The following is a 23,880-nucleotide window of genomic DNA, read 5'->3' on the forward strand; positions in this document are numbered from 1 at the left end:
TATGTGCAAAGTGGATGATGAATCTTTGGATCACCCGCGGCTGCAATGTGAAATGACACAGTGTGTATGGAAGTTCCTCTTGTGCAAACTGGGGTGGGAAGTCCCTCTTCCAGAGAAGGTGGTTAAACTGTTTAAGAGTTGGTTTGTTGAACATAGAAAATTTGTTTTTTCTAGCATATGGATTTTGTCGCCCTCAATAGTGGTGTGGGAAATCTGGAAAGAGAGAAATAGGCGTATCTTCCAGGATAAGGCAGAGTCTATGGAAATGTTATGTGATAGGGTTGAAAGGGCCATCTTAGAAGTTGTGTCCACGTCGATAGTAAATCATAACTTCCTTACGAATCCTTTCAGTATGGTTGATAAACATATTCAATCTATATGGAATTTGGTGCAGTGCAGACCTATTCATGGGTTTAACAGGGTTCATCCTATGACTAAGGTGGATAGGAGAGGCAAAGAGGTGTGGGCTAGGCCGGAGTAGGGATGGATCAAGATAAAATTTGATGGGGTGTCGAGAGGTAACTCGAGCATCTTAGGTGTTGGATGTGTGGGTCATGATGAAGAGGGGAAGGTTCTCTTCAAAGGGGTGCAAAGGTTGTAAGACATGATGAACAATGAGGCTGAGATGCAGGCTACCCTGTTAGAGGTAGAATTGGCCAATAACATGAATATCCTGAGAGTGCACCTAGAAGGGGATTCCAAAGTGGTGGTGGATGGTATTGTGAAAGGAACATCTTTGAGTTGGTGGATTAATAAATTCATATCAATTATTTTCTCAAAGCTCAATATTTTTTAGGATTTTTCATATTTCACATATTCGAAGAGGGGGGAATGAGGTACAGACTTATTGTCTAATGCGACATGTGAATTGGATAGATGTGTGATGAGATGGTGGGGGGTTATGATGTAGATGTCCAGTGGCATTTTTAATCAGTTTGCACATCCACTGTACTTCGCTATTAATGCAAATTTTGTGATGTAGACATCTAGAATTCTTTCCATGTGTTTCGATTGGATTGAATAAAGTTGGCAATTAATGCCGATCAGCGCTGCAATGATGGTGGAGTTTGATGAGATTTACATTTATGGAGGGAGAGGGGATGTGTGTGACATTCCATGTGCCTTCATCAAGCTTTTTGATCTGTGCGCTTGGTTTTTTTTTTTCAGGGAAGAGCTTGAGGCAAGCACTTTGGTTTTCTAAACTACAATGGAGGCCAATTTCCCTTTGAGGACCTCCAAGATCCTTTGTGCATTTTGGGGACCGGTCTTGGAGCATAGATTGCAGAATATGTTCTACTCCAAGGATGCTCTTTTAATCAGGGTTGTGTAGTTGGTTCTCAGCGAGGAATTGGGAGTGATTGGACACTGGTACCAGACCCATATGGATGTATAATCCGTCATCATGGCATGGGGACTCGACTTGGAATCCTCATGTGAGCTGGCTCGAAGGGTTTTGAAGGCAATAATCCTAGAGGAGTTCCTCGAAAATATAGAGACACTCCTGGAGTGGGCTGTACTAGGCACATGTTTTGATATTTATGAAGGGATTTTGGGGTTTCATCAAGAGTTGAAAGGTAAATTTATTCCCTTTCTCACGTGGCAGGAGAAGGTGAAGGCAAGGTTCAGAGAGGAGGTGAGGAGAGGGTGGGAGGCGTTGAAGTTGTTCACACAAATAATGGAGTTGGAGGAGGAGATATGTCAATCTTGGGCAGAAGCAGAGGATGGGGAGGTGATAGATTAAAGGCGGAGATTGAGAACAAGAAGAACGAGGGACATGTTGGCTCTCACCCCGGCTTTGGGTAGTTCTTGATGTTTCACTGGGTGCTTGTGTCTAGGATTCATTCCCTTATTTAGTATTATGTTCATAGAACTTGGTTTCTCTGTTGGTTTTTTGGACTAGTTCGGGTAAGTTGACGGGTTTTGTATGCTCTGGTTTTTCTATGTGCACTGCTTTGAGGGCATTTAGTAGGGTGGTTTTGAGAACAGTTCTGGTTTGGTGGGTTGGGTTTACCACCTTTTTGTTTAAAGATTATGTAACAATTTTTCCTTTTAATAATATCAAAACTCATTTTATCGACCAAAAAAAATAAATCTTATTTTAATTATTTATGTTTTTTTAATGAAATTACAATTAATAATTCAGAATTATTTGAATTCATTTAATTTATAGTTATTTGTCTTATTAAAATTTTAATTATTGTAGAGTACTTATTTTTTGAATTACAATTTTTTTTATTAGGATATTCTATCTTATTTTTTATTAAATTATTCTAATCATCATCTTCTTCTTTTAAGGTTTAATTTACATTAAGTTAAAATTTAATTTTAATTATTTTTGTCTTATGAAGTTACAAATAATAATTTTAAAAGATGGTAGAATTAATTTAATTTATACATTTGTCTTATTAAATTTTAATTTATTGCAGAATAATTATTTTTACATCTCTCTCTACTATGTGTGTGTGTGTGTGTGTGTGTGTGTGTGTGTCCCTCATTCCCTCTATATCCCACTATCTATCTCTTTATCACTACCTCTCTCTCACTTTCTCTTCTTATATATATCTATCTCTTTCTCCTCTTCCAATATATCTCTATCTGTTCCTCTATCTCCCCATATTTAGACTCTCCCTCTCCCTTCATATCTATTTGTCTATCTCTAGTCCTCTCTATATACCTATATATCAATCTTTGTATCACTCTCCATCTCTCCCTCTCTCTATGTCTCCTTATATCTCTATCACTCTATCTCACCATCTATATATCTCTTTATCTCTCCATATTCCTCTATAGACCTCTTTATCTCCCTATCTTTACATGTTTACCTCTCACTCTAGATCTCTTTATCTCTCTATCTATTTTATCCTCTTCCTCTCTCACTCTATCTTCCTTTCTACTTGTATCTTTCTCCCCCCCTCTATCTATATACATCTCTCTCTCTCTCTCTCTATGATAACTCAATGATGAACCACTAGTACCAAACCAGTACTGAGAGGGGGGAGGGGAGGGGTGAATCAGTACAGACACAAATACAGTTCAAAACCAGTTTGACAGCAACCACTCTCAATGACTGATAAACAGAGATACCGGTAAAACAGAGTGCAACCGGTAGCATCCAGAATAACTCAATCAGTCATGAACCGGTTACTTGCTAAAATTTTCTCTTAGCTCAATGCCACATTATCATAATATTCTCATGCATGAACTAGTAGACCTAACCATCAAATATTCACAACAGTGAGTTCAATATGTTTTATAGATAGGCATAAAACATAGAAACTTCATGTGCATAGCAAATAAAACAAAGCATCACAAGACAAAAGCATTTCACATGACACACATATTTTTCTCGTGGAAACCCAACTAGGAAAAACCACGGTGGGGATGAATACCCACAAGTTGCTTTTTGAACTCTTTAGAAGTCCGCTCTGTTAGGAGCCTTGTCCGGTTAAGAACATTACAATAGGTTCTGGTAGGAACCGATCCTGTTAGGGATCACCCGGTTAAGGGATACCCGATTAAGGGTTAAACCCGGTAGGGTCACCTTGTTAGAGGATTTTAAGAACTCAATAGCTGAAAGGATCTCCTAAGCTTTTCTAGCTTCTCAGAACTCATTAGCTTCGAGTTACCCGGTTAAGGGATTTACAGCAAGCCGGTTAAGACCACCCGATTTAAGGGATTTTTAATCAAGCCGGTTAAGGCTACCCTGTTAGGGGATTTTGCAACTGTTGAAGTGGTTAGAGATCAACAGGTATTACAGTGATTTGTTAACAGTACTTAATACTAATACAGATCCGTTTAGGCTCCTCTTCTCCTTTTGCACATACACTTTGCAAGTATCTCTTTTCTCCTATGGTCTGGCAAGAAACTTGTATCACTTTCGTTGGATATGCGCTCACTACTTTTTTTTGCCAACAACTTTAGACAGAAACCTAACATTGACCTTATAGGGAACATACAGGTCGGTAGCAAAAACCCTAAACCCTAAACCTGTTAGGTTGAGCAATTCAAATGGTTCGATCCTGACCGTTGAAACATACTACATTGAATGCACCAGTCTTGAGTCGATCTCAAGACATTCTCCATCATCCATTATCCACCGTTTTCATGGTGGCTGATAACCCATCACACGTCATCACTATTTGACAGACTTCGCACATTCCCGAGGTAGATAGGAATAGTCTTCTTCATGCAAGATCCTTCACGCGCACATAGCTTACGTGGCAACACGATCTGTCCTCCATCATACTACTGACTCATCACACAAAGATCACCGATTGAGTCACATAGACTTGAGATACTCCAACCGGAAACCCCGAAGTGGAAGCTGCCTTACCAACCGGTAGTCATACAGTGCTTCCATGTGCCGGTTCCCATAACTGCATGCCGGTTCACTTTGAACAAATGTGCCGCTTCACTTAGGCATATGCCGGTTCACACATATGCCGGTATCTCTTTCTTCTCTTATCTCATGTGCTGGTTCACACTATGTCTCATATTGACATCAATGACAACATACAATATCATTATGTCTTCATGCCAGTTTACATAAGGCTCATGCTGGTTCTCATAATGCCAACACTATATATATATATATATATATATATATTTATCTGTTTACCTCTCTCTCTTTCTCTCTTGCTCCCCCCCCTCTACCTCTCTCTCCCTCTCACCTAATTGCAAACATAACATGACCCTGTTGGTTATGGAACTTGATTATCTTCCTAATTGAAAAGTTTTGTTTCAGTTATAATTGGAACCTTGTAAGAGGATGCAAAGTGGATATGAAACTATCACTTCTCCATTGAGATCTTTGTTGCACAAGCAACATTATTTTCTAAATTTGACCTACCAATTGATCCCATGTACTACACAAATTTATGCAAAAAAATGACCAAAGTTTGCCATAATTGACCTTCCACACCTCTTCGGCATACCCATTGCACACTAAGATGCAATTGCTAGTATAATAAACCATTTACATTGGAATTCTGAGATAATGATTACATTCAACCCACCCCCCACCCCCCCCCCCCCGAAAAAAAAAAAACCAAAAAAAAAAACCAACTCTATATGTTTTAAACCAAATTTGAAGGAAGGGATCACCAAAATGAAATGGATTCGGAAATACCTAGTGTGAAAGGAAGCGAGCAGTCCAGCCGTCGTTATGAAACGAATCTCACATATTTTTGTCCTTATGAAAATATAAGCAAAAGTATTTAAAATGGAGTCTAAATTATTACTGAAAAAACGAGGAAGACGGGGGCATCTACAAGTGGAGGATTTTACGTGCGGGTGTTTGTTTTTTATGATTGTCTTATTATTATTTTTTCAACGGTCATATCAGGAGGATTAATTGTCAAATCTGTATGAACCTTAAGTTGTCAAGGTCTTTGTAGTGGAGAGTAAAAAAGGTCAAGGGTCATTCTAGTGGACATCAATTTTTCTGGTTAATTTATGGTTAAAAATTCATGTTTTTCAAAGTATAAGTCTTTCATTATTATTTTTTATATTTTTTATTTTCAATATTTAATATTTTAAAAAAATGGCATATTTTTGTTTATTAAAAAAAAATATTTTGGTTTCAAGTTTCTTTTTTAAAATATTATAAAAAAATATTAAAAGCATATAAACAAGGTGTAATTATAAAGTTGGGTTCTCTTTGTATTGATGCATTTTTTTTTCTTCTAAATTCACATTTTTAAAGTATAAGTCTTTAATTCTTTCTTATCTACACTTTGATAATATAGACAAGTGAAAGAATTTTGTAAACTTGAAGCATCTAAGCACAAATAATAATAAATCATAAATGAATTTATGGAAATAACAAAACAAGAGATACAAACAATTACACAAGATATATGTGGGGAAACCTTTTGAGAAAAAAAGTCCACATCCAGAGAGATCCAAAACTTGTATTAATCCTTCAATAGAGTCTCATCAATACAACTCTTTCTTTGATTTTTTGCAACACTTTGTTACTTTTAGAACGTGCAAAACAACTGGTTTTCCTCCTTCTCTAAGATTTAATATACAACCATAGATAATATAAGAAAACCATGATCCAATTGTTCTACATGAAAATGATATCTCATGACATGTGTGAGGAAGTTTCAACCATCTTTCTAGAAGATTTGAGACTTTTTGCATGAGCTGGTTGCCTAACTTCATAAAGGGACAAAAATAGACACTAAAAGATAAAATAATAGCCCCACATGTCTAAAAAGGCTACCCACTTCTTACCCATAGTATAAGATACTTTCTTACACATATTACACTCTCATAAATGCTTCTTACACCACTATAAATGGTGAGTTACCCTTCCACATCATCTGAAGTGTTTGAATGTGTTTTTATTAGCCCAATTAAGCTTCCACACTCAATACCATAGTTCAATCTTGAATATTTAAGTGTTTAAAAGACAATTTAAAATATTTACAGAAAATGTTACTCCTCTTCCAAGACATTAAATTTCCTCTTTCATGTTTTGTGGGGTCACATAAAATAATAATTGAGTATAGAATATCCAAGTTAAAATTTGTTTTCACAGGATTGCAATGTTGATAGCACCAATTCCTAACATTCTCAAGCATGATGTTTACATTACAATGACATAAAATAATAATTTAAGGTCTATGAACTCTCTACATTAAGAAAAATTCTCTATGCTCACTGGATTACTTAGAAAATATGCAACATTCTCTAAATGCCCACTTTCTGTAACATGACTCTACCATTCTCAACCAATGTTTGATCAAAGTGGTCTATTGGACCTTAATATTCTTTGTGATAGCATGATAAATTGAGTTCTTAGTCAAATAGATGTCACTCTAACTATCATATCCAATCCTTAGTTGAAGGATAATAACTAAACACAATCTTTCTAGCCACACTGTACTTCATTACAAGAATGTGTTCTAGCTATATAATTTTCTTCTTTATAGAAAATAATGTAACTACAACTTGTCATTTACTCATCCAACTAACTACTCCTCCAAACAAAGTAAAAAATTAATTACTTGTGGACCTTCTACAATCAAGATCTCCAGCCCAATCTAAATTAACAAACCTCCACAAAATCAATTGTCCTACCCACAAGGTGGAAGCAATAATTTGAGCCAACTTTTAGGGGAAGCATCAATGAAAAAACATCTAGATAGGAACATGTACTTGTTTAGGAATGTGGCCTTGATCCTAAACATGCGCCTAATCAAAATGGGTACTCGTTATAGTTCAAGTTCTTGACATAAATGGGTACCCATTTTGAAAAGCTATTTAAACAAAAAAAAAGTCTTTGATCTTATTTATTTATTTTGAAAAGGATATATTAGAAATGGGTACCCAGTTCCTAAGATTCTCAAACATGATGTTTACATTACAATGATACAATTTAAGGAATCATATATTGAATTAGGTGTTAAGAAAGGAAAGGTCTATGACCTCCCTACACTAAGAAAACTTAGAAAATATCCAACATTTTCTAAATGTCCACTTTATGTAACATGAATCTACAATTGTCAACCATTTTTCGATCAAAGTGGCTTATTGGACCTCAATATGCATTGTGCTAGCATGATAAATTAACTTCTTAGCCAAATAGATGACACTCTAACTATCACATCCAATCCTTAATTTCTTTGCATAACTCATTATAGATGACGATGCCTAATTTTAAAATATATAATATTGTTTATTCTTTAGTCCATGCTCATTAGCACTTAGATAACCCATTTGAAGATGAGTGCTCTCACTCGCTAGGAGCTATAGTGTCAAAAATTGTATACCCTTACAATTCACCCTATATCATGTCCTCGCTTTAGCCCTTTACATAGAACATTCCAATTACAAAATTGTAGTATTTGGATTTGGTATATTTGACAATTTTATGATAATCATGATCTTGAAATCTAAAATTTTCAAGGTAGGACACAATGCGTGAATGCCCACATGATGTTGCTAGCATCCTATAATACTATCTGGTTCTAATGGCCATTGGAGTGTTATCGTCCCACTAAGAATTTTGAAGTAATTCTTTTGCATGTAATTAGATCGAGAAATTTTTTTATGACTTCTCTCTTTTTCATAAGGAATTTTGGGGCTTTCACTCTCTAACATTGAAACTATAATATTTGAAGAAACTCTACATTTTGTAACCAACAAGCTATACCAGTGGTGTGCATACAATTTTCTTGAGAATTTTTATCACCATATTCACGAGATTATGAAGAATAATAAGATTAATGGGACTATATTATTCTTGGGGTTTTGAAAGGGCTTTCAAGTGATTTTCTTTCATTATTGTTGGATTTCTCCTTATTTTATCATTTCTTATTTCTATTTAAATAAAGTCAAGTATTATTATATTGTACTTGTTGTGTTCTATATCACAATAGATTATATTTTTCATTTTTCATTTTTTCAATATTATTAATATATTGGTTGTTGTGGTGTCATAAGCAAAAAATGAAGGTTTGATTGAGGCAAGCCCTTCAATAAACCACCTATTTTTTTTCCCTTTTCTTTTCATTACTCTTTAGTATTTCTTTGAAGAAGAAGCATTATTTGGTGATACAATTCCTAACTCCTCCCTTTGGTATTTTAGTTCTTTATTTTAAATATAAAGATGACTAGTTTTATTATCATTCATGTCATTTAGTATATATAATGTGTTCTATAATCTCACTATTTTCATTATGTACATGTACATATGTTTGTAGACATGACTATACTTTTTGTCATGTATTTGGACTATACACAAACATTCATTTTTAATTTCTATTGAAGAATTTTTTAAACATTTAATTAATTAATTTATTTTAATTTATATTATTTACTCGAAAGTAATTTTTCAATAATGTATTTATTTTGTTATTGTATTGAATTTTAAAAAAAAAAATTCTATGTAAAAAAATGCTCATTATTTTAATAATTATTTTATTTCACATTAATAAATGGAATCCATATTATATATTCAGATGTAACTTTTTAATAATTTTATTTACAAATATAAAATATATTTAAAATTTGTACATTTAAAAATAAAAAGAAATTCTTAAATATTTTTATTTACATCATCATAACGTAAATAATAAGTCTCAAATAATAAGAAAAACAAATCGAATATTTATTAATTCCTTTTCAAATTTTGTTATTGTCGAGATTTCTCGAAAACACACTTTTCAAGACAAATCAAGTCTAATTTCAACGCGTAGTTGTTAAAGGTAGCGTAGCACTCGGGAATGATGGGTCGGCGATAATATTTTGACTATAAAAATGGGTGATGTTTACAGCTCAACAACTCCACTTTCCTGATCTATATAATATCAATAATATAATAATAAAAGATCACAGCAGATATACTTCCTCCATTTCTGAAATTCTGTAATTGAGAGAGAAGAAAAATGGATTGGTGCCTGAAGAATCGCTCAGTGTTGAAGTGTTTGAAACGCTTTATTTTTGTTCTTGTTATGTTTTTTCTCTGCGATTTATTAGTTGCTGCTGGAGACACCCTCTCTGTGGGGGCTTCTCTGAGAGGAAGGCAGACCATCATTTCGAAGAATGGCACTTTTGAATTGGGATTTTTTAATCCAACTGGAACCAACAACTGGTATGTTGGTATCTGGTATGTCCGCATCCCTGACAAGACCATCATTTGGGTGGCTAACAGAGAAACTCCCATCACAGACATGCCCGGAGTTTTCACGCTCTCTTCAGCTGGTTATCTTGCTGTCTCTGATTTGCAAGGAAAGGTCATTTGGTCGAGTAATGATACTCAGGAAGCCAAGGCATCCAGTGCATCGATACTGGATACTGGTAATTTTGTTCTCTTAGGAGAACAAAACACTTCTGAGACTGTGTGGGAGAGTTTTTCACATCCCACAGATCATTTTATGCCTACCATGAAGCTTTGGAAAGGCATGAAAGTGATCTCTTGGAAGAGTTCGGTGGATCCAGCGCCTGGGCCCTTCTCTCTCCAGATGAATCCATCCCCAGGAAAGAAAGACTTTTTGCTGCAGTATAAAAATGGTGTTTCATATTACAGTTCGGGAGACTGGACTGGCAAATATTACTCCACCATGCCGCAAGCAGTATCTGATACCTCATTTGAGCAGGAATTGGTAGAGTTTTCTCCCACAAAACTCTACTACGCATATGATCTTACGCCCAAAGTTCGTTCGACGACCATGGTGAGGAATATTCTCAACAATAGGGGCGAGCTAACGGTCTACTATTTGATTAATAATAACTGGAGCCTGGTTTATTATTCACCTGTGTCAGATTGCGCTGTGTATGGTCTATGCGGAGCTTATGGAGTTTGTTCCAAGCAACAAAACATTCAGTCATGCAGCTGTATGGATGGCTTCAAGCCAAGAAACGCTACTCTCTGGCGTTCTCAGGAGTGGTGGTCAAGCGGTTGTGTTCGGCATAGTCCATTAAACTGCTCCTCAATCAATGGCACTGGCAGCAGCAGCACCACAGAGGGTTTCCTCCAAGTCACTGATAAGTCCTTGGCCGATCAAGAAGCTGTTCAATATACGCAAGTGTCGACTCTACAAGGATGCAAAACTGCTTGTCTCAACAATTGTTCCTGCACGGCCTTTGCTTTCACTGATTCAAATTCTGCTGTTTGTAAATTGTGGTTTGGCGATCTGTTAGGCATGCAGATTACTCCTGAAGGCCAGCCCTTCTTCATTCGATTGGCTGCTTCTGATGTTGCACAGTTTTCAGCTAACAGAGGAAGAAGAAGCAGCAGCAGAGTAGTTGCACTCTCCATTTCAATTCCTTTGGGCGTTGCTGTTTTGAGTAGTCTGTTGATTGGAGCATGGTTTTTACAGCGCAGGCGTCGAACGCTGCTTGAGAAAGGCAAGTATGAAGACGCATCAAAATCGCTCATAACATTCACCTACAAGGAGATGAAAATTGCGACCAACAATTTCACCCATAAGTTGGGGAAAGGAGCATTTGGGTCTGTCTTCAAAGGTACTCTTCCAGACAATACACTTGTGGCCGTTAAAAGATTAGAGGGCTCCGCACAAGCAGAAAAGCAATTCCGTGCTGAAATAAGCACCATTGGAAACATACATCATGTGAATTTGGTGAGGCTCCGGGGATTCTGCGTAGAGGGATCTCAAAGAATGCTTGTTTATGAGTACATGGAAAATGGGTCCCTCAACTCTTTCTTGTCCTGCAAAGAAGACAAGGTATTAGATTGGAAAACCAGATTTGGAATCGCTTTGGGCACTGCAAGAGGGTTACTTTATCTCCACGAAGAATGCAGAGATCGCATCATCCATTGCGATATCAAGCCGGAAAATATTCTTCTAGACACAGATTTCTCTCCAAAAGTGGCTGATTTTGGTCTGGCAAAGCTTGTTGGCAGAGATTTCAGCAGAGTTTTGACAACAACAAGAGGAACGAGAGGGTATTTGGCTCCAGAGTGGCTCTTCGGCTTGCCAATAACAGTGAAGGTGGATGTGTACAGCTTCGGCATGACCCTGCTCGAAATAATCTCAGGCCGACGAAATAGTGATTTGACTGTGAAGGAATCTCAATACTACTTCCCGACGTGGGCAGCAACTGAAATTGACAAGGGAAACACGATTGGCATTGTGGATGAAAGGATTGCAAACGAGGCGGATGTTGAAGAGGTGAGAAGAGCAGCTATGGTAAGCATTCTGTGCATTCAAAAGGATGAGAGTGAGAGGCCGAGCATGGCCCAAGTTGTTCGGATATTAGAAGGAAAATCAGAGGGTGAGGTGGAACCATATGAGAGGTCCCTGCAAGCGCTCGTCAATGATCATTCAGCAGAATAAAATTGAACCAGGGGAGGCCGTTGAATTGCCGAACTTTCCAACCATATACATATATGTCTAAGGTTTTTAGATTAGTAGTTAAAAAGTATTTTGTACAAATTTGTACGCTGTTATCTGCATATTTATATTTGTAAAGAAGTAAAGATAGTTATTTTACCTATTAGAGAAGGAGAGACTTCAGTTTGAATTTGTGTAAATATTTTTTTGAGATCTATGGTTTGATCATGTTTTAGAGGAAACATTATATCTATATATATATATATATTTTATTTTCATTTATTTCAGACTCTATCTTAAAATATGTTATCTTTATACTTAATCTTATTATCTCTTAGTCTTATTATTCCGAGTGGATTAAAGTCATTCTAATTCATACTAGTTTTTCCATTATAGACTAGATTGTAGGAGTGATTCTTTCCCTATACATAATCATGTATACATGATCATGTCCATAATAGCACAACCTATTAGAGAAGGAGAGACTTTAGCTTGAACTTACGTAAAAAGTTTTTTGAGATCTATGGATTGATCATGTTTTAGAGGAAAAAATGTTTTTGTTCTCTCATTTTCAATTATTTTGCGCCCTTCTTAAAATATGTTATCTTAATAACACATTTATTTGAGGAATTCACTCAAATAATTCATGCACGTCCTTGTCTATGCTTCCACACTCTACATACATGTCAATTAAAGAATATCCAACTACATTTGATAAACTTTCTCTATCCTTTATGCTTTTATGGATATCTATACCCTATTCCACTTTTCCTATTTTAGCATATGTTATGATCCTAATATCATATATTCTTAAGTATAATAAGTTAAGTACTTGTATTATGCTTACCCTTAACATAAATATTAGTTAAAGCACTAGTTCCTCTTAAATAAGACGAAGGGGTATGTCCCTACATAGTTAAGCCTAAAAATAAGGAAGATAAGTCTCTTCCATATCATCATATCGTCAAATATTGAATTCATAAATTATAATATGATTATTGTCTAGAAGTCATCCCCTTGAAGTGATTTCCTATATTTCTGATTTTTATAAATATTTCCAAGAAATATCATAACAAGTGGTATTAGAGCTACGATTTGGGTTAACATTTTTGTTTCCCCCATAACATTCAAACTTGTACAAATTTGGATTTGACTTTTTTTTTGGTTTTGAGGTATATAATAGATTAGCTCTCAAAATAATATTTATACTTTGGACATAAGTTTTCCAAAGGTTAATGATATTTTATTTTTCATCAATTTTCTCTATAAGTTGCATTTTTTCAAAAAAAAATAACATTACATTTTTGGAAAGATTTTAAAAAATTAGATAGGGTTAAAATACTTTCTTACCCTAACAAATATCAAAACAAAAAAATAATTAAATCCATGCCATCTTTAAAATTAGAGAAAATTTTCTCCACACACAAAATATAATGAACCATTTTATTTTCCACTACCTAAAATTGAGAAAATAATTCCATAAGTACATGAAACAAAGATTCATTTAATTAAAGATAAATTGTTTGACCCATTCATAAAATATTTCAATGAGGGTTTAGATAAGTTTACAAAGAAATTTTATAAAAATTAAAGTCCCAAAGAAACCACCATGGTGCATACAAACCTAATAAAACATTTCAATTAGGGAATATGAGAAACTTTTTAAGGTCAAGATTCATACCTAACAATAATAAAAATTTGCAAATTTGACCGTAGAAATGTAATTTTATGGATAACTCACAAAACACCAATTTAAACTTCAGAATATACCAAATAATGTCATGGTTGATATAGCTTTACAATATTTAGAATTAGGAGCTTACCAACGGTACCAATGGAAGATGAGGGATAGACAAGGAAAATATTCAATTGGAAAGAATTTAGTAAAGAATTAGAAACCATATATGAACAAGCATGCATTGGAAGATATTTTATTGAACTAAAAAATTTAAATTACGTATGGTCTATACTTATAGCTGAATATAATGCTATGCATTTGAGATTAGCATTTTGAGCTCCTAAGGTGACACCTTACCAAAGGGTACAATTGTACCATTAATGGACTTAAGGATCAAATTCAACAAAATGATATTTTTTGGGAACCTTGCATAGTTAGGAAAGATATGCAATAAGGTGTCTCGTCTCAGTTCGCCCCTTCCTGGCCCCAACTTGGCAATAAAAGTAAGCCCAAGGTAAGGCAGGTTGGGTCACTGGATTGGGTCATGGGGATACCCCTGGCGTACTGAAAAGAAAAGAAAAGAATTGAATATTGATAAACAAAACACCACCAAAGGTAAAAAAAAAAAGAGTAATTGACAAAAATGTGATTAATCCTACCAGCAAAAATATGGAAAAATTATTTAACTTAAGTGAAAGTAGTAAGCTAACTCATCAATAAGAGATATAGAAAAGAGACAAAATCATATGTTTGAATTGTGATCTAGTGAAGGTTTAAGGAGTCATAAGTGTTCTAATAGTGAGAAAATAAATGAGGTTGAATAAGGGGAATAAATACTTGTAAAATGACCATATATAAAGCTTAAGAATGAGGATTCCAAGGAATAAAAAAGCGTTTCTATCTTCCTACATTCATTGAATGGGATAATTACACCAGATACACTCAAATTAATTGGTAAAATTAAAAATCAAAATGTGAAAGTGTTGGTTGATATTGGTAGCAAACAAAACCTTATTGATAGAAGGTTATCTTGTGAGCTCAATTATTTTATTTATCCAATCTTTGATTTTCAAGTCATGATAGTAGATGAAACATAAATCTCTTGTGGTTGTAAATTAAATCAAATTAAAATCTCAATGGGAAATTATCAATTAGATTTAGAAAAGATTTTTATCCCTATTAGGAGTGTGGATGCTATTTTGGGTGTACATGGCTTAAACAATTAGGAACACTGTATTTTAATTTTCAAGACTTATCCACGTCTCTTAGGTAAAATAAGAAAAAATACAAAATTTTGGGAATAAAATCACCACGGAGTGAAATCATTAGCTCATATAGGATGGCTAAATTACTCAAGAAAGGTTCTTATAATATAGGGACACATTTACATTTTAGAGAAGCATAGACGTATAACTCAAGATCAACCAAAAATTCAAGAGATTATTCAACACCATCAATAATTATTTAAAGAATCAAAGGTTGTAACTCTATTTAGAGGCCATAATCATGAAATTAAATTAATACTAAGAAGAATTATTCATCCCAATAAAAGTTCCTATTTATCCCCTATTCTTATGCTTTAGAAGAGGGATGATCCATTGAGAATATTCTCACATTATTGTTACTCTATTTTGTCCTTAGTCCAAAATAGCCTTAATTAGGTCATCATTCCATTTTATAAGTCTTTAAGGGGGTCTTAGATAATCTTTAATCTCAAGCCATTAGTGAATAAAGTCACACGTTTTTTAAGTTTTCTCTAAGGTAAAAATCCATAATAAGGTTGTTTGTCTATATTTCAAGTCTATAAATTATGGTTTAAACAATTTAGGGAGATTAATAACATTCATTAGTCCAAAATAGCCTTAATTAGGTCATCGTGTCATTTTACAAGTCTTTGAGGAGGTCTTAGGACATGTTTAGTCTCAAGTCATTGGTTAATAGAGTCACAAGTCTTTGAAGTTTTCTCTAAGGTTAAAAGACACAATAAGGTTGTTTTTCTATATTTCAAGTTTATAAATTATTCTTCCTACATTGATCTTAAATTGGCTCTCTCTAAGGGTTGCAGGAAGGTCTAGATTGAAGGTGATTCTCTAAACATTACCAACTGTCTGAAGGGAATCGAAATACCTAGTTGAACCATCCAAGGGTTGATTGTGTATTGTTTGGAAATCATTAACACCTTGGATGAATGTTTTATCTCCCATATATATAGGGGTTAGTGCAGGATCATGGGGGGCCAAAAAGTAGCGATGTGAAAAAAATAGCCCTTCTCCACTCGCCTAAAAACACAAAAATCCATGTTGACTTTTTGCTTGGCCTGGGTGTCAGTACACCTTGGCATGGTAAACACCTAAGCAAATAAGATATCAGATAAAATCGGATATCCGACTTTTATAGGCAATTTTAAATTAAAAAATAAATTATATAATATATAATGTAATAAAATAATATATTATATATTACATATTATATAATATATAATATATTATTATATTATATTATATATTGTATAATACATAATATATAATATAATATTAGATTATAAAATATTATATTATATTATATAATATATAATTATATAATATATTATTATATTATATAATATTATATTATATAATATTATATAATATAATAATATATTATATTATATAATAATATATTATATAATATAATAATATATTATATAATATAATAATATATTATATAATATAATAATATATTATATAATATAATAATATATTATATTATATAATATAATATTATATAATATAATAATATATTATATTATATAATATAATATTATATAATATAATAATATATTATATGATATAATAATATATAATATATATAATATAATAATATATAATAATATATTATATAATATATATAATATAATAATATATAATAATATATTATATAATATATATAATATAATATATATAATATAATAATATATTATATAATATAATATAATATTTTATAATCTAATATTATATTATATATTATGTATTATATAATATATATAATATATTATTATATAATACATATTATATAATATAATAATATATAATAATATATTATTATATAATACGTATTATATAATATAATATTATATAATATTATATAATATTATATTATATAATATTATATAATATTATATAATATATAATATAATATTACATAATATATAATATAATATTATATAATATATAATAGAATATTATATAATAGATAATATATTATTATATAATACGTATTATATAATATAATAATATATTATATAATATATTATTATATTATATAATATATTATAATATTATATAATATAATGTTATTTTAAAATAATTTAAGTATAACAATCGGATATCCGATTTTCTGAGACAATATAAATGGACTGTGCAACCCGTGAGCTATTTTTAACCCACGGGTTGTGCAATTTTTTAGAATCCGATATTCGGTTGGGCCCGATATCCGGTTGTTTGACCCAAATTTGCTAAAAAAATACATTAAAAGGTAGGATTTTTATTATTTTCAATCATTTTCATTCAATTTTTGTATTTTTTTTTAATGTTTATTTATTTTTTCATTTAAAATATGTTTTTTTTCATGAAAACTAGGTTTTTTAAAATCAAATACAAATTGTTCAAATTTGTTAACTAAATTCAATTGTTTACATTCAATTAGGTTAAAAATGGGGGATAACCATGAAAACATTGATCAACCACAACCGCAACAACCAAACCCTCCTTTGCCAAACCCCCCCTCAATTCAAGATTTAATTGCACAAAATTTGAACCAATTGAGGGGGATTGTAGATGTCTATTGTAGGATCCCTTGCCTGAACCCAATGTTTGATCCCCTCACATTGATCATAAAGAGTATGGAAATCATCACTGAGGAGCACAATGTCGCTCTTTTGTGGCGAGATTCTATGAGGGAACAATATGCAGATGGCTTGTCCTATAAGGAGATCAAGGATCTTGAGATATCCAAAGCTGCTATTGCCGTATTGTTTGTGAATCCCTGCACTGGTCAACCCGTAGACCCCCAAAAAAGAAAACTTTCTATTAAATGGTGCACAAATGATGGTATTGTGAAAATTTTTTGGGATAGTTGGTGGATGGTTTTTAACAAACCACCCAACAACAATCTTGATGTCCCCTTCTACTTCATCAAAAAATTGTATGTTGAGTTTGTTTTAGGAAAACATGTGAACTACTTTGACATCCAACCTTTCCAGGGTGTGGGTTTAGGTATGCCCCAAAATAGACCTGGGGCAGTCAGAGTAGTCCAGGGCCCATATATCCCCCCTCCTCCTATTGATCCCCCACCTCCCGTGCAACATCTAGATATCATTTGTGAGGCGACATCACAAACCATATTGACTATTCACTCTTTGAGTAGCCTTTGGGTTTCTCAGGCTGGGTCAGTAGCTGAGCCTACTTTTGATGGTAGTAGTGCATCCGGTAGCATTGACACATCCTCCTTGACTCCACACATTTGTGTGCCCCATAGTTGTGTCATGTGTGGGCATGTATGCTTGGGTCTAGTTGGACAACCTGTTGATCCTCCTGTGCACAATGCAGATTGTAAGGTGCATGAGATGCATGATGCACTAGATGTTATGACACAGACTGGAGGATACCCTAGGGAGTCCTCACATGCTAGAGGCGAGGAGGCACCTTCATCATACATTGATTATGTAGTGGTAAGATTTGTATTTTCACAGTTCATTCTATATTTTAAATTAATATTTATAATCTAGATAATATTAAGTACTAATTTTTATTTACATGGTCTATTTAACAGTTGATGATCGAGGAGGAGTTGACACATATCCAGGAGGGCACCTTGATGGCCATTTCATTTGGCCTTGATAGCTTGATGATACACATATTATTGTACCTAGTTGTTTGTATTTTATTATACATACATGCTCATCATTTATATTGGTATTAATTAGATTATCTAGTAACTTGCATGTATATCTTATTTTACTCTTGTAGGGCACAAGCAACACGAGTGCGGGGGTGTGTGATTTAGGATCTAGTAGTGTAGCTAGAGACAAGGGAAAGGTAATTGAATGCAAATATGATTGAATGAATAGTTTAAATAACTTATAATGATTATACACATCTAGACATAGATTGATAGTTTCATATACTTGTTGTGTATATGTACAGAGAATTCTTGGCTTCACATCCTTGTTGACTACACCCACTATACCTGAAGATAATGAAGAAGAAGATATGCCTCGAGTACATGTTTGTTTATTTTATTTTGTTTTTAGTAGATATAATTTGTTATTATTAGTGACAATTATATGCTAACTTGTATCAATGTCATGTTTGTGAACATATGTAGGTTGCGTATGAAAATATTGAAAACATACCTCCTCTACTGAAGACATACATCAAGAGTCTTGTAAAGCCAAAGAGAAAACGTGGAGATGAGGTAAACAAGAATAGTTCAATTATAGTTCATTTTTATGTTAACTTTTCGAATGTGAATTATATAATATAACTAATCTTAATTGTGGTTTGTTTTTTCTTGTGTAGGATTCTTAAGAGCCGAGCAGTGCTACAAAGAGGATCGATTTCGATGATCCATCAACAACTTAGGATGTTATAAATAGTTTTGGGATGCTTACATGTGTAGTTGGCATGTATATTTTGTATATGAACATACATTCACGTATATAGACATACATTTTGTTTGAGTTGGCGTTTATGCCATATTTGTGTATGGACATACACTTGTAATCATTTGACATTTTCATATATACAAAAGTTGATATTTGATCATATAAATTGTTGCTCATTTGTGCATGGTGTTATCATGGAAATCTTTAATCTTCAATCCAATAATTAACAATGGTTAATAATGGTTATTTAATGAACAATACAATTCATTTCATTTCATCGTAAGTATTGTTTGTATAATGAACAATACAATACAATTCATTTAATGAACAATACAATTCATTTAATGAATAATACAATACAATTGATTTAATGAAAAATAAAATACAATTCATTATTACCCTATGCATTCTCCTATTCCCCCCCCCCCCACTTGGTCGAATGCTTGGGGTCATACCCTAATGGCATTGTCCCTTGAGCACCCTAAGTGCTAAAAATTGTCAAACTTTGACGGGCCCAAACTCAGAATCTGTGGTACCTGTGAATGATCCATTTTAACCTACAGGGTCATGAGAGGGGTCCCTACAAAATCCTATCTTGGTTTTTCAATTTTCCCTACAGTTTTATTAGGGCAACATTTTTTTGGTTGGCAAAAAAATCATCAGTCTCATTCAATTGAATGTTGTCGCATGGCCAATTTCTTATTTTTCTCATCGTGATAACAAACTGTTAGCTTAGACATGTCTAGTTAGGCATTATTACCCTATGCATGCTCCTATTCCCCCCCCAACTCGGTTGAACACTTGGGGTCATACCCTACCGACGTTGTCCCTTGAGCACCCTAAGTGCTAAAAATCATCAAACTTTGACGGTCCCTAACTCAGAATCCGTAGCACCTATGAATGATCCATTTGAACCTACGGAGCCACGAGAGGGGTCCCTACAAAATCCTATCTCGGTTTTTCAAGTTTCCCTATGGTTTTATTAGGGCAACATTTTTTTGATTGGCAAAAAAATTGTCAGTCTCATTCAATCGAATGTTGTCGCGTGGCCAATTTCTCGTTCTTCTCATCGTGATAACAAACCTTCAACTCTTACATATCTAGTTAGGAATTATTACCCTATGCACGTTCCTATTTTTCTCCCCCACTCGATCGAATGCTTGGGGTCATACCCTACCAATGTTGTCCCTTGAGCACCCTAAGTGCTAAAAATTGTCAAACTTTGAGGGGGCCTAACTCAGAATCCATGGCACTTGCAAATGATCCGTTTGAACCTACAGGGCCACGAGAGGGGCCCCTACAAAATCCTATCTCAGTTTTTCAATTTTCCCTATGGTTTTATTAGGGCAGCAATTTTTCGGTTGGCACAAAAATTGTTAGTCTCATTCAATCGAATCTTGTCGCATGACCAATTTCTTGTTCTACTCATCGTGATAATGAACCGTCAGCTCTAATATGTCAAGTTAGGAATTATTAACCTAAGCATGCTCCTATTTTTCTCCCCCACTCGATCGAACGCTCGGGGTCATACCCTACCGACGTCGTCCCTTGAGCACCCTAAGTGCTAAAAATTGTCAAACTTTGACGGACCCTAACTCAGAATCTGTGGTACCTCTGAATGATCCGTTTAAACCTACAGGGCCACGAGAGGGGTCCCTACAAAATATTATCTCGGTTTTTCAAGTTTCCCCACGGTTTTATTAGGGCAATAATTTTTCGGTTGGTGAAAAAATCGTCAGTCTCATTCACTTGAATGTTGTCGCGTGGTCAATTTCTCATCCTTCTTGTCGTGATAATGAACCACTAGCTCTGAAATGTCCAGTTAGGAATTATTACCCTATGCATTCTTCTATTTTTCCTCCCCACTCAATCGAATGCTCGGGGTCATACCCTACCGACGTCATCCATTTAACACCCCAAGTGCTTAAAATTTTCAAACTTTGATGGGCCCTAACTCAGAATCTGTGGCACCTACGAATGATCCGTTTGAACATAAGGGGCCACAAGAGGGGTCCCTACAAAATCCTATCTCGGTTTTTCAAGTTTTCCTACGGTTTTATTAGGGCAGCATTTTTTGGAAAGTTGGCAAAAAAATCGTTAGTCTCATTCAATGAAAAATATAGATAAACAAGCATTACACTGTAGACACATAATGATCATCAATATTTCCATGTACTGTATACACATAATTACCATTGCACTTGCATGTGACATCCATGAAGGAATATGCAAACATGATTTTTTTTCATTATCAATACAACTACACCAATGTACTCATGTACACATACATTATATATCATCAATATAACTAAACCAATTTGCTCATGAACATTGTATATCATCATAACAAAGTTACATCAATTCACATCCATATACAAATACAACATCCCACTTCATGTGCATCAGACATCCTCATGTCCTAAGAGAAAAGCTTACATACAATAATGCTTGCATATAAATGAAGACCAAAATAAGCAACCTTTTTATGTGGAATGAATGTGCTACAAGAAACAAATTATAACACTTAATACAAATTATTTTGTCAAATTATAAATAGATCATTTGAAACATTTTTAAGACGTACAAGATTGTATAATTACGAAACTTTCCAGTTTCTCTGCAAAGTATACAAGCATAACTTTGAAGAAAGACGCATGTTGATTAAATCCCTTCTCACTTCATTTCTCTGCATGGTTGAAGACGATGGTAGATATTTTCATTTATAAATAGCAATACATTCACTTGACTCAGTGTTTATGCACCAAATTTAATCTCATTAATGCAAAAAGGAATATGTACCATCACCAAGAGTAAACTAGCCAACGACAAATGATCTAACATGAACCTGTATTTTTAAGAATTGTTAGTCTACACATAAAATGCATGGATGAACATAAAGGCTTTATGATAATCACTTCAATTGAAATGCATGATAATAAATGAAAAGGTGGGATTATATACCATAAAAATACGTCCCTTCAAATTATATCAAGAGAACCCACTATGTTGACGCAAAAATCATAATGCGATACTGTTGTATATCATCAAAAAAGACCTCAAAATTATATCATAAAATATATCAAATAGTGTTGTCTAATAACAAAAATTATACAGCTGATCAAATGCATGATAATAAGTTGTGTTGCAAAAAATACGTCCCTTCCAATTATATTGAGTGTACCCGCTATGTGCATGCAAAAACCATGTTGCCAAAAACAAACGTTCATCAATAGGCCTGCATTTTGAACACATCCTTAATATACACGTAACAAACTTGAACATTAAGGTTTAATGATCATTGTTTGAAATGAAATGCTTGATAAAAAAAATAAGGCACCATTAAAGACCTACTACTCAAGTATGCCTGAAGGGTCATCTCTTTGCTTAAGAGTATCCAGTATTGCTTCATGATCAACAGTAGTCACTGTCCATAGGTCTTTGGTCTTTGGTTTTGCTTGATGCTTCAACAACTTGACATTTGTAGCTATAATAAGGTGTGAATACATTAAAATGGTTTTGTGTCTCTCATAGTCTTCAAATGCAGGTATGCCATTCTTTCTAATCATGTATGTTCGCAACCAAGTTCCCACAACAACAACTAAACCTGTAGGATATGTGAACCCATGATCATCTGTCACTGGTTGTGTTAGATTTTGTTTTCCCTATACACATTGTGCCAACCAATATTCTGATCTCTCTTCATTCCCTTGCGGTGCAACAACTGCAAAAACATATCCTGGCTATACAAGATCTGATAGACGGTCATACTCAAGTGAACTTTCCATGTCATTGTTTGACAAGGATATTGTTTGAGATAAAAGAGTTAGATATTGGGGAACCCACATATCAACCCACTCACTTGAATCGCACTGATCCCAATCACAACAAACACAACTCTAACAAAAAAAAACCAACGCTCATGTCCAAATGGTCCATGTACTTGCATCTGAGGTGAGAAATGAATGCATCTTTGAAGAATGTTTAATTGTTTGACAATTCAATCTGTATCCCATCGTGCTCTCCTCAACCAACCAAAAGAATCTGGTCACTATTGAATCAAGAGTACCTCCATGTGACAATGTTGAACTACACCAATCAACAATAGAACATGCATCAGATAAATTTGCACCTGAAATCCTCAATTGCTCCTTAACTAGAGCTCTCTTCAAACATACACTTGCTCCATCATGCTCCACCTTCCCATGCCCTGCCTAAAAAACACACTAAATATGAGGTATACACCTCTCTACATGCATTCTACTCAACCAATAAACCATACGGGCATTCTTGAATTGACCCATACAGTTATCTAACCATATGATATGTTGATCAATTGCAATATCTTTCTCATGCAAGAACTCAAAAAAATTCTTGAAAGAATGTTGCACATACTCAGAGGAGTGTGATCTATCATCACTCATATAAAAATTATACTCCCTGATTATCTTCCTGTCCTCTTCTATACTATTAGGAGCATGCCTATATGTAATGTGAACAATGATTGCAATCTGGATTGAATTGTAGTACTGAGACTGTACCTCATTCTATGGTTGCAATGTATAGTTCTCTGCAAAATCAACCATTGATACAATAGTGCCAATCGGGAAAGAGATCTTACACATCCTGAACTGTTGATCCAACCACTCAGACCTAAGGGTGTGCCTTGCATACTTGTAAAAAAGGTTTTCCTTAAAATCCAAAATAAAATCAGCAACACTCACTTCTCTAGAGACTAATTCGCATCTAGGACC

General features: G+C 33.9%; 1 protein-coding gene across 1 annotated transcript; it reads left to right on the forward strand.

The window, feature by feature from the left end:
- Positions 1 to 9,362: 9,362 nt before the first annotated feature.
- On the forward strand, positions 9,363 to 12,035 carry LOC131080077 (G-type lectin S-receptor-like serine/threonine-protein kinase At2g19130). Its single transcript, XM_059207567.1, has one exon. The coding sequence runs from the start codon at positions 9,399 to 9,401 to the stop codon at positions 11,808 to 11,810; it is 2,412 nt and encodes an 803-aa protein (XP_059063550.1). The 5' UTR covers positions 9,363 to 9,398; the 3' UTR covers positions 11,811 to 12,035.
- The last annotated feature ends 11,845 nt before the right edge of the window (positions 12,036 to 23,880 follow it).

This window comes from Cryptomeria japonica, chromosome 6, assembly GCF_030272615.1.
Source record: "Cryptomeria japonica chromosome 6, Sugi_1.0, whole genome shotgun sequence".
Taxonomy (NCBI): Eukaryota; Viridiplantae; Streptophyta; class Pinopsida; order Cupressales; family Cupressaceae; genus Cryptomeria; species Cryptomeria japonica.

Bases quoted from the DNA above. Each gene is read 5' to 3' on its own strand.
- LOC131080077 (XM_059207567.1), top strand. From the start codon at position 9,399: ATGGATTGGTGCCTGAAGAATCGCTCAGTGTTGAAGTGTTTGAAACGC.